General features: G+C 47.4%; 1 protein-coding gene across 1 annotated transcript in view; it reads right to left on the bottom strand.

Annotated features, from left to right (window-relative positions):
* Positions 1-12,348, bottom strand: part of LOC144179928 (uridine phosphorylase 1-like) — a 52,553-nt gene that overhangs the window by 32,186 nt on the left and 8,019 nt on the right. The window contains exon 3 of the mRNA XM_077708347.1: positions 1,976-2,090. Coding sequence (XP_077564473.1) covers positions 1,976-2,090 — 115 coding nt within the window. The remainder of the gene's footprint in view (positions 1-1,975; positions 2,091-12,348) is intronic.

Here is a 12,348-nt window from a genome sequence, read left to right on the forward strand (position 1 = left end):
GCATGCATGTATCTTCACACTTGTGCAGCAGGGAGCAACTTTCACTGTTCGTACCTCGAGCCGCGCAGTTTCTCCCTCGGAACAACCAGTTCGTCCCTCAGCCGCACGGGTTGGTACTTCACGACCCGCTCGCTTTCACTCTTCACGGTGATCAACATGACTATTCAGCGGTTCCGAACAAGCGCCAGCCAGCGGCATCAACCACGCGCAACCGCTCGTCACTGTGTTTTGATTTGCGCAAGCTAAGTGTCATGCATGGTTGAAAGGAACGAATTATGCCAGTAAATATTTCGCGACAGACTACTGGACGTGTCTCCAACAACGGCGATAATCTAAAATCGCCTGCTATGCCCACCTAATACGGCCGGCGCAGATGTTTTGGTCGCTCTCGGCCAACCGCCAGCGGCGCCCCTCCCTCTTTGCGTACCTCCGGGAGAAACGCGTCAATCACCGGAGGCAGCCGAAACGCGGCGCGCAACCCATTCCAGATTTCCGTTTTGTTTAGTTACAGCTTGCAACAATAAAGTAAACATGAAGATATGTGCAATTGCTTACGTTCTAGTGTTTCGCGGTATTATATTTTGGAAATAATAACGCGTAGTTTTGTAAACATGCAATGAGAGGCGCGCCTCACCGCGGCATCGGCATCCCGCGGCTGGCGGGTATATATACATGAAGTGCACTGCTAGCATTTGTGCGGTGTCGGTGTCCTGCTTGCAAGCACTTGTGGTTTTTCGGATGTAGTACGTTTGTGAGCTGGGGTTGTGTTGTTTGTTGTGTTGTGTTTCAGAAAGTGCGCGTGTGGATGTGTGGTTCCGCAAAATGTGAACCCTCGCAGACGAGGTTCCCGAGGCCTAATCTGTTCCTGCTTTCTTTTTTTTTCATTTTTGCTCCAACTAAACGATCTTTTAAAGGGCAATAATGACGACGTTCTATTAAGCTGTATTGACACCACGGTCTAGGAATGGCCGGCTTTTCTCACTGCATCACGTTTCGAATATCCTGTCAGAAACGCTTCGGTTAGGAACAGCGATTGAGTATGAAGTCTACAAAAAACTTCCTGTAGAAAGTCTACAGAAACGTTTCAGTTCAAACACGGTGGCCAATGGTTGACAAAAAGTTGGTAGGCTGTTGCTAGGAAGTCTATAGACAGTAAGTAGACAGTCTACTCAATGTTGGTAGCTTTTGTCGACTTTTGTCAACAAACATTGAACTCAATGTTGGTAAAAATTTTTATGAGGGATAGTTCTTGCCAGCACGGAGCAGCACTGCGTGATTTGCATATCACAGGAGCTTCGTCTTCCGTGTCTGCTTTACGTTTAGGCTTTTTTTAAGGTACTTGTCGAATGCGGTGATTACCCGCCGCCGTGGCTCAGTGGCTAAGGCGTTGCGCTGCTGAGCACGAGGTCGCGGGTTGGATTCCCGGCTGCGGCGGCCGCTTTTCTGATGGAGGCGAAAAACAAAAACGCCCGTGTGTACGAGATTTCGGCGCACGTTAAAGATCCCCAGGTGGTCAAAATTAATCCGGAGCCCTCCACTACGGCGCGCCTCATCGCCTTCGTTGCGTCGGCGCGTTAAACCCTAGAATCAATCAATCGAATGCGGTGATTGCTAACATAAAGAAAAACTAACCCATAGCTGCTACATCACTGCAATGACGTAATTCCAGTACATGAAGAACGCAAAGACCGCGAAAGAGAGAACAATTTTTTGAGCAAGTTTCTACGTTATCTCACTGGCATCGTAGCTGTATTTTTTAGTTGAGGGACTAGGCGACCCCCTAATCTAAGTACTGGATATATTTGTTGAATACGTCCTGCAAGCATTTGGGATTCCGAAAAGAAGAACTTGTTGCAGGGTGCCTTTATAAGGCAACCCGTGGGGAGACTATCCATCAGGGTGGCTTCCGGGCACGTTGGCGCCAAACAGCACAACACGTCTACTAGAGCTGGCGCTGTAATTTACATATACTCACCAACGCCGCCGGAAGTTCCTAGCCGCATCATGACAACATCGGTGCACTCAGCATAATGGAGCAGCTTCAGTATCTCGTGCATCACGATCGAGAAAGATGGGGCGCCCATGCCATGCTGCGTAATTGAGGGAATAAAGGTTCATTGCCGAAACACCATTTAGGCACTCGCCGTTAGTGGGAAGCTAACGCCAAGGATTTTTCCTTCCGTACAAAAATTTGTGCAACCCTGGAAGACACAATGAAAGCACCTGCCAAATATTCTTGTAAACATAAGCAGCTGAATGCTTTATACCAAGGAGTCAACTCACGGTATATAAATTTGTGAAACTATAAAAATGGTAAGGCTGCTTGCAAACATGAAAAAAAAAATTACGGAAGCAAGAGAAAGTAGCACAAGAAACGAACGTAAAGAGCGCCAAAGAAACACTTCCAAAAACTTTAAATCAACAACCAAGATAAAATTAAAAATCAAGAAAAAATCAAAGCCAGCTGGCATAACGGGGCAAGACTGATGTCACAACAGAGCTGCGTTCGTCCCAATAAGCTAAACTCGACGAGCGTGATATAAGTCGCTCAGAACCATATACCCTGTGTATACGTATGGCGCTCGTCAACAGAATACAGATTCAAACACGAAGTAAAGTATATAAGCAGTTCGTTTGGGCAGTGCCCTCTTCGTGGTCGAATACCGCAAAATCTTCTTCGAGCGCTCCCTCGCCTTTGAAGACCTGCTCTACATTTTTGTCGTCTTCTTGTTGTTCGGGGTGATTGCATTCTTGCCTGGCAGCGCGGCGTGCTTCGTGATAAGCCGACTGTTCTTTGGGCGTCCGGATCGTCTTTGGTCGCCCTATCCCCATGTGTGCTGCGCCGAGTCGGAGAGAGTTCGGCCGCTGCCACCGCAGCGGTTCCGCATTTTGTGAGCGCAGACGGTTGCCCCTAGCAACGCGGAGCGAGTGGCGGCAGGAGCAGACAACAGTCGTTTTATCTGCGACGCTGTTTGCTCAAACGCTGACTGGCAAGTGCGCTCGGTATTTTAAATGCAGAGCATTTTAGTAACTCACGATGTCACCCGCGTTGTCCCGTCGTAGTCCGCACCGTCGTTGTCCGCACCCCTCCCCCTACACTCAATAAAAGAAAATACTATCCGGCGCCAGGTTTCGATCCCTCGACCCTGCGGGCGGAACGCAATGTACATGGTGCTCTAACCACTGCGCCACAAAGCCGACACAGAACGGGACGCTACGAACGCGCCTTATATCGTTGACTCATTCAAATTACTGCTGACGAGCGCTCTCTCGTCAGCAGTTGCCACAAGTGCAACAACATTAACGTAACGCAAACTACTTATCGTCGTGCGCCCCCGGAAATGCTCTGCATTTGATCGTGCCCCTCGCGAGGGGGATGTTTCACTGCGTCTACTGGCCAGTACACTCGTCGCCATCTGTCGGATGTTGTGCGAACCCTTTGCGGCTGATGGCGCGCGATTTGAAATTTGTGGTCCTGCTGCGCGGCGTTTTTTGAGAGCTCCTCACGTGGCGCAAGGCCACGTGCTAGCCTGAACGACACCGGGCGGTCCTCACGAGACACACGCTGACGTGCTCCCGGCACTTCCTTGGTATTTTTTTCTGTTTATGTACGGCGCAACCAAGACCCGAAACAATTCTGGCGTAACTTTCAAGACCCTTTTGCCTTCCATAGGAGCATGGCCAGAGGAACTGTACACATCTCGGTAAAAAACTTCGTGAGAAAACACGATTTCATCATTCATTGTAACTTAGTAAGGACGATCAAATAGGGTTTGCGGTTGCTATGATACACTGATCGGCATAGTCGTAACTTCAGCCACATTTGCGGATAAAGAAAAATTGAGGCACGTGCACTGCTCTTGGTAGTCCAAACGACTACAACATGAAACGCGTAAATCACATCCTTTCCGGTTCTTACATATCGACATCAAAATTGCCGACTACGACCGAACAAAATGTGTCCCTGCAATTAACACTCGCAAAATGTGAAGGCGTGAAACTTTTGACATCGCTGTAGCGCGTTGTAATGGATTGCTGTTCGGAAATCCGAACCCAACTTCGTCTTTCCCCATTGCAGATCACACAACATTATTCATCTATGGTCCTAGAGGAGTACCAGAGTAGCCTCAGGGGAAACAAATGACGCCCCCCTCCGTCTAAGATGGCGATGGTTGGACAGGAAGCTTTTTTTGTACAGGATTCCTTGGTTGTCATCCAACTTTGAACTTTGTCTCGCGGACGGTTCGCATTTTTAATCGTAGTGGCTGTGAATTTCACCCTTAGCCATTTGATTCCTCAAAAGAATGTCCGCGTTCAACGGTCGACGTCGTTAGACGGAGCAGGGCATAATTTTTTAAATTTTGCACGTCCATGCTCCCCCCTGCAAATCCGAACTGCTTCCGCCATATCGTAATTGCGCAAGTCGACGGCTTCATAACGCGAGGTAACCAGTTTCGATTCCGAACGCAGCACGCGTTTTTTCTTTCCCTTTGCAGCAGACGACGTTGATCATCATCATTTTCATTTGGCACTTCACGAGCTGTCGCATGCTCACGTGGCTGCGCCGTCTCGCGCCCGCTTTCTAGATCGATTCATTTAAAAGCCCCATTCCAACAAGCCGTGTCGCTCCGCTCTCTGAACACTGTGCCGCAGCTGGGGGACCCAGAAGTGCAATACATGCTGCCGAAACCCTGGAACGATTTTGGATTCTGCACGTGAGGCAGTCGGTGAGGTGGCGATACAACCATGTCTGATCTGTCAACTCCTCCAAGCTAAACCAGTCGAGCAAGTGTCACCTTCACTGCACAAAGACAGGCTTTCGACTTTGCGACAAAGACAGTCGACTTTGCGGGACCGGTGTACATCAAATCGCATTGCCAGAAGCGCTGTTATCTCGCCATTTTTACGTGCGCAGTAACAAGGGCTGTTCACTTAGAATTAGTTGCAGACATCAGGACGGAAATTTTCCTGTGCGCCTTCCTGAAATTCATATCCCCACGTGGTCTCAGTCAAATTGCGCGTAGTGATAACGCGCGAACATTTCTGAAGGCGTCCAAGGAGCTTCAAAAGATTTGGAGAACGATTATAAACCCGGACGTGCTTGCGTTCTTCTGATCTTCGACAACTGAGTGAAAATTCCTATGCCCGAGCGCCTTAGTGGGGTGTGTTTTTATCCAGCAAAGTGTTATCTTGGAACGTGGGAATCCTTCATTCCTTCTCATCATCATCATCGACAGCGAATGTTGGCTTTCGTGCATCGCGCTTTTGACTCGACATGCATAGACTGTTTCGCTTTTGAGAAACAATTGTTTTCGGAGCAGCCGATCTCATTCCATCATCTCACCAAGCGCAGTACGCTATACAACATAAGTGGCTTCTTGCATGTCCTTTTGTTGCGCAAATTGGCAGCACATGCTGGTGGTCTGCTCCGCATTCTTATTGAAGGCGGTGTCTGTATGCGTTTTGTTACTAAGTGATTTCCTAGCTTGTCCCTGCTACTGCTGATGTAAGTCCATGTGTTCCTGTTTCTATTCGCCTCCTCATAGAGGGCAGCAACTGTTCGGCGAGGAGCCTGGGAAGTTTTCATGTTGGGGACGGTAAAATTTAGCGGTACCGTTGCCATAAACAGCTCCGTTGTAAAAATGGCAGCGGTAACCTTTCATGCTAATCAGAACCTTTATGATACACCACGGCCGGAGAATTACTCTTTCTCCGTAATAATTACGTAGTCCGATAATGACAAGCGTAAAAAAAGATATTTTGTCTTGCTTTTTCGCAGTGAATCTAGCAGCCATGAGTGCTGCCTCGAGACGAGAGCTACACAAGCACTACGCACGGCTGCCATTGAAAGCCACCTATCCATATGCTCCTAAGCGGATGCAGCTTAATACTGCTGCTTTCAGTCGGAGGAAGAAAACGATGGGATGGTGTTGTAGGGAGATAGATAGTGGGAAATTATGGCAGGAGGAATGGAAAGAGAAAGAATAGGAGGAGGGAAAGAGGAATGTATCGGGAGGGAAGGTGGATGGAAGAGTTGGTAGGTGTAGGAGGAAAGATGCAAGCAAGTGGCCAGAGGTTCAGATTAAAACCAAGAACCTCAGAATAAAGGAAGCGCCTGATGTACTGCGGATCCCCATTGGTTCACGAAATGCGGCCTCGGAAATATCCGGGCCGGTGCTGACGCAACATTTCACGTCCCACGTGACCGAACAAAAATAGCAATAGCCGCGCATTCCTGGGATCAAAATAACCGACTTGACTGTCTCTGTAACCGGGCTTCATGGGAATGGAAGACAAAACCCTCACCACTTCTTGTTGTTTCGAGGTTTCATGTTCTTTCGAGAATGTCCGGTTCCGGAAAACAAAATATTCAGGAGAGGCATTTACGTCACTGCTTTGCTGCCCCTCGCCTTATCCCCTGCTACTTCAGTTCAAGAAGCAGATGATAAGGCACACCGGGTTACGATTATATTGAAGAAACGTGCTGATGCCGGGAAATCTGTGCTGAAATCACCTTCTGGGCAGTTAATTTTCTTCTTACCTGCAATTCTGCCGAAGCGCCGTAAACACTGTCCATGGCATTGTGCCAGATTTATTTGCCGCAGCTGTAAAGAAGCAACTCCGTATTTGAACGACCTTAAAGCGGCGTAACTTCATCCACAATTTCTGCACTGCATTGGGGATGCTAGGTGACTCTCCAGCTTTCTCTCCTCCACGCTCGCTAGCTTTCAGAGAGTTAAGTGGCCAAGACGCTTCTAGAAAGCAGAGAAGAGTAAGATGAGCCCATCTGCGGCGGTCGTTTTGTCTCTTGCGTTTATTTTGCTGTATAAGAGCGGGTGTCGAAGGCTCGTCCTGCCGAGACAGAGTAGCCTCGCAGGAGGTCGTGATGCCATGATGGTTTCTGACGTACGCCATCAAGTGTCGTCATAACAGCCACGTCGTGTTGGACTCTAGCTATAGAGCTTATGCAAAAGTGCCGCCATCTACCGGAAGAAAAACGAAACGAGCACGCGACGCCATGTTGGGGGGATGGCGGTCGCGGGATGGCTTGGTACGGAGCGTGTGAGAGGGGCTTCTGGGCTAGGCGATCCTTTTATATTCAGATTTAAGCGCAGCAAAATGAGCGACGAGTGACCTGTGGACCTTTCTCTTCTGCCCACATTTGCGAGCGACTTCGTAAATACGCATTATGCATCGAAAAAGCACTCAGGGAGGCACCGACAGGGAAGCTTTTGGAGGCTGTCGCGTTTCTTCTCCATTTTTTTTTTTTGGCTTTGGGAACGCAAACATTGGAAGTACACCCGTGTTCGTTCGCCTGCTGTGGGTTTCTCAGGAGGTCATTCCTGAAACGCTTCGAGCCAATTCGGGCTGCCCTGAGGTTGAAATGGGGAAAGGTCGGGGGGGGGGGGGGCACTCCGCGATATAGCTATAAGCTAAGGGTCCTCTGGGACGCAGAGGAAACCTGCAAATCAAACCAAAAAAAAAACACACACTTAATAAAAATGTTTAGCGCGTAACCTGTGTGGCGTGTAACGCGTTAAACATTGCCAATATACTACCTATAAATTGCGAATTAATAATGAAATTACCTATACATTGCCGAGCGCTGGTGAGCGCGTGCCTCGCGGCTACCGCCGAGCGTCCCCAGCACACGCAAAGGCTTTAGTAAAAAAAAACTGCGAAAACCTTAAAGGGCAAGCACATGCCGAGCGCTCGTGAGCGCGTGCCTCGCGGCGACCGCTGAGCGTTCCCTGCTCACGCCCTGGATAACAAAAAATTGGGCCCATCTCCCCGCGAGGGGGACTCGAGTAAATGCGTCGCATAGGGGGTGGGTGTATTTCGTTAACGTTTAGTGTTTGGGGAGTTGGTGGTAGTGAATGCGTTGTATCAGCAGCTTCTTGACGTAGTTTGAATGAGTCAAGGATATAAGGCGCGTTCGTAGCCTCCCATTCTGTGTCGGCTTTGTGGCGCAGTGGGTAGAGCACCATGTACATTGCGTTCCGCCGGCAGGGTCGAGGGATCGAAACCAGGCGCCGGATAGTATTTTTTTTATATAGTGTAGGGGGAGGGGTGCGGACAACGACGGTGCGGACTACGACGGACGTCAACGCAGGTGACATCGTGAGTTACTGAAATGCTCTGCATTTAAAACTGGGTGCACACTACCGCGTAGAAAATTCTGCTCGAAAAATTTGATCGTGGGAAAATAGGCTACGGTCGAACTGCAGGCGACGAGCGGTAAATGACCGATACACAGTTTACGTTACTATTTACGTTACTTGCGTTGCTCAAGGCGCTACGTGACGGTTGCAACTCTCGCGGATCATTTTTCTAATTTTTTAGTTTTTCGAAATTTCGTTTCAATGATTATCTCCATTTACGCTGTTATAACGACTACATTTGGAACTTTCCCAAAATCTGTATTATTGTGGAAATGCAGGTCGTTATACGATTTGGTGCTGCTGCTGACGATTGCTTTTGGTATCCCCTTTGTAGTGAAGTGAGGACGTGTCACCTTACCAAAAAAACTAATATACCTATGTTTTACACTCTTCATTTAATACCACAGCTGCTCTTAGGGCAGGCACAAAAAACTTATTACGCACAAAATACTTATTTTTTTCTGTGACAGGTGGGAGCTGTCCTAAGCAATATTCCCCTCTCTGCTTTTCGTCCACCAGCATGCTAATCTTCTTTTCGCCGTCTCGACAGCCTTGAGTTCATTTCCTTCTGTGCTACCTTTAAATCTGGAAGCCGGATATTTCCCTCATGTAGAGTTGGATGGATATCCTCGCATTCTAACACTACGTGCCGCATAGTTTGTTTCTTTTCCGCAGACCACGCATAACCCATCATTTTATGAATACTTCCCAACAAAGCTCTTAGTTCACTAGCAACCTGCTCTAGCCTCAAAAAGCAAAGCACTGCCCTTGGAATTATCGTAGAGATTTTCCTTTCTGATATCCAATTTCTCGGCCCTGTACGTCTCTAACGACGTTTTCGCTTCCATTTTAGCTTTCAATTTCTTCGTTTCTATCTCCCTTCCCCATGTTTTCGTTACCTTGGCTGTTGTGGATTCTCCACTGTTCTTTCCGTAATTCATCGTTAGCCTTCTACTCTTCCTTAGCCACTGCGTGTCCACGCTTTTCAAGTATAGGAACCTGAAAACTTTACCTGTCCAGCTACGTTGATCCGTTGCTCTCAGCCTCCTCTCAAAACACATTTTACTCTGCGCTTCTCGAACTCCAAACGACGCCCAGCCCATATCTCCCTGCACTGCTTCGTTAGTTATTTTTTCATGTGCTTCTAAGGCCTAACGGCCTACCTTTATCTGGTTCACTTCAAGGCCTACTAGAACGTCTGATTTTAAGCAGAGCACTGCATTCGCACATGTGAGACCCGGAACCATTATTCCTTTCCACATCCCTCTTACTACTTCATATTTGTTACATCCCCACAGAGCTCCGTGGTTCATTATAGCAGCGTTTCGCTTTCCGTTACCGTAAGTTGCTCCTTGTGAGTTCTTAAGTAGTTATCCCCTTCGTTTATCCACACTCCCAAATATTTATATTCCTTCACTCTGGGTAATTCGCCTTGCTGGATTGACACTGCGTCAGTGCTACTGTTTTTGAAAACCATCATTCACAATTTTCCGCTATAAAATTTTACCCCAGGTCGGTGGGTTCCTGAGCCCTAATATCTATGAGCCCTTGCGTATCGGTCTGGTTATCAGCTAAAAGAACAATGGCATCTGCGTATAATATTCCCGGAATACGCTGTTGTTCCACTTTGCTTTGCAACATATTGGTTAAGTCTAACCCTAATTGACTTTCTTCGAGTTTCGTTTTAACCCTGCCATGAAAAGCATAAACAATATTGCGCTCAAAGGGCATCCTTGTTTCACTCCCCAAGGGGTGTTGACCGGCTGGGCGCATTTCTGTCCTTCCCATGTCAGGTGCACTCTATTATCCTTATAGATTGCGATAAGGAACTGTATTAACTCGTCATCTAATCCCTGGAGTCACAGCATTCCCCGCAGAGGTTCTCTGTTTATGTTATCATATGCCCTTTTAATATCCAAGAACGTAATCCACAATGGTCTATTCAGAACTTTCGTAATTTCAATGCATTGGGACATCACATTGTGTTATGTTTCATATTTTTGTTATTATTTTTTCAAAGTTTCGTTCCACCAATTGTCTCCGTTTATGCTATTATAACGACTGCAGGTGGAACGTTCCCGAAATCTTCATTATTGTGGAAATGCCATGCGTTATACGTTTTGCCATTTTCCCTGGTTTTTAAATATTTTTCTTATTTTTCAGTCTTTCGAAATTTTGTCCCACCAATTATTGCCATTTACGTTACTACAACGATTACGGTTGGAACTTTCGCGAAATCTGTATTATTGTGGAAATGCAGGGCGTTACACGGTTCGCCATTTGCGGTAACTATTTTATATTTTTTCTTAATTTTTGTTTTTTCAAAATTTCCTGAGACCAGGGCCCGCTTGCTCGAAGCCAAATAAGACAGTCTTATTCGCAGTCTAATCTTATTGGCAGTATTATTCGGGGTCTTGTGTTCCCTAGGCTATAAGACGCTTTCTAGAAACTTATAAGATAGCGAATAAGACTCTAAATAAGAACACAATAATACTGTGCATAAGCCTGCTCCGAGAAGTCTTATTCACAGTCTTATGCTGACGTGGTCGGTCGTTTCATCATAAAGATCGACCTACATACCGTGAAAAGCGAGTGCAGTAGCCGCACGAGTGGCGAACGATACCAAGCAGCGGCCGTTCGACCGTCTGCTTGGAACAAATCAATGCCTGTTCCGAGGAGATCGACCCCGTTGGAAACGCCGTCGGGAGAGAGGGTGGAAAGCGACAGACAACGCAGGCGCCGGAAGCCGCAAGGCCTACTTACTTTGGAGTGGCACCGATGGCTGCAGCCAACCACCGTTTTCAAATTTCGCTGTGCGCTAAGGGCGTGTGCTTGTTTTTCCCGGGTAGCGCGGCTTTTTTTCCCCCCAGGTCAAACAAAGATGGACACGAGTGATAATCTGCGGCTCGATATTAGTCCCTAGCAGACATCGGGCGGCCAAGCGCGCGGTGTGAATGTGCGATCGTCTGCTATGTCGGCTGTCACCACAGTAGCTACGAAAAGGTGGCACGGAAAAGACGGAACAAATGTATTGTTTTATAAAATCATGCCCATTAACCCAGGAACAACAAATAGGCGTTCACAATAGAACTACAATGTGACAACAAAATTACACACAACATCAAAACGCTAGCAGCCTGTAGTACCTCTGCCCGTGAGCGTCAAATAAAATCACGTTTTCAACGAGAAGCTGCGCAGACTCGCGTCTTTCCATCCTTCTCTTCGAAATTGGCAGTTACGAAGCGTATTCGCCGCGAGCTCGACATGTAGGTGGCGACAGCGTCGCGCTGCTAGTGTGGATGCTCCGCTGAGCGGCCCGTAAGAATGCACACTGTGGGCGCGCTTCGTGCCTTTTTCTCGCCGTATGTGCGCACGACAGGTGCAAACAAGAGTGGTATGCTGTAGTTCGGTTACTCAACGTTCAATGTATAGCACGGAAGCGGCAGTCAGTTTTCATTATTACGCCAAAAAACGCGACGACTCATCGGGAATCTCAGAATGGCCATAATTGTGACAATGAACTTGTACGCTGTGGCTCGTAGCAAGCTCTATCTTTCCAGACTATGGCTTTGAGCCTTCAATAAAAGCATAAATGGAAACAAATCAGGAAGCCTCAATCTCTGCAATTCAGTTTCCAACGGCAATCTCAATCGCTTTCACTGGTAGCATGACGCATTCTTGCATTTGTGGATGCTCTGAAATGGTAACACTACTTAACTGCCCCGAAATTCATTCTAAGAGCTTACGATATTTTTTGTGTGTTCAAAAGACATAAAATTACTGAATTTTGATCAGCGCAGACATATAAATGTAACCGCTCTAACGGGTCTTTTAAATGAAATTTTAGCGACTCTGAAGGAAGGTTTCATGAATAACGGTGTCGGATCACTTATTTACGGCTTTCGTCGCAAGTGAACTTGCGAATTGAATTGTCAACGCACGCAGTACAATTAACATCTCATGTTTAGCTAGGTTTTCGCAAAGTGACAAGCAGGTTTACAGTGTGCAAACCAAGCTTCTGGGACCTCACAGTGAGCACAATTTTTCTGTGACGGCTGCTCTGTTGACGATTTGCGTTCCTTTTAAAATCTAACAGGTGCCTGCAACAGCGAGATGTGTTTGCATTCTTGCGTATAAGGGCGCTTATGAACCCTAAAGATGGCAATAAATGAAGTTGCGCTGTTGC

This window comes from Haemaphysalis longicornis, unplaced genomic scaffold (assembly GCF_048455015.1).
Source record: "Haemaphysalis longicornis isolate Haplotype H1 unplaced genomic scaffold, Haemaphysalis longicornis Haplotype H1 scaffold_4, whole genome shotgun sequence".
NCBI lineage: Eukaryota > Metazoa > Arthropoda > Arachnida > Ixodida > Ixodidae > Haemaphysalis > Haemaphysalis longicornis.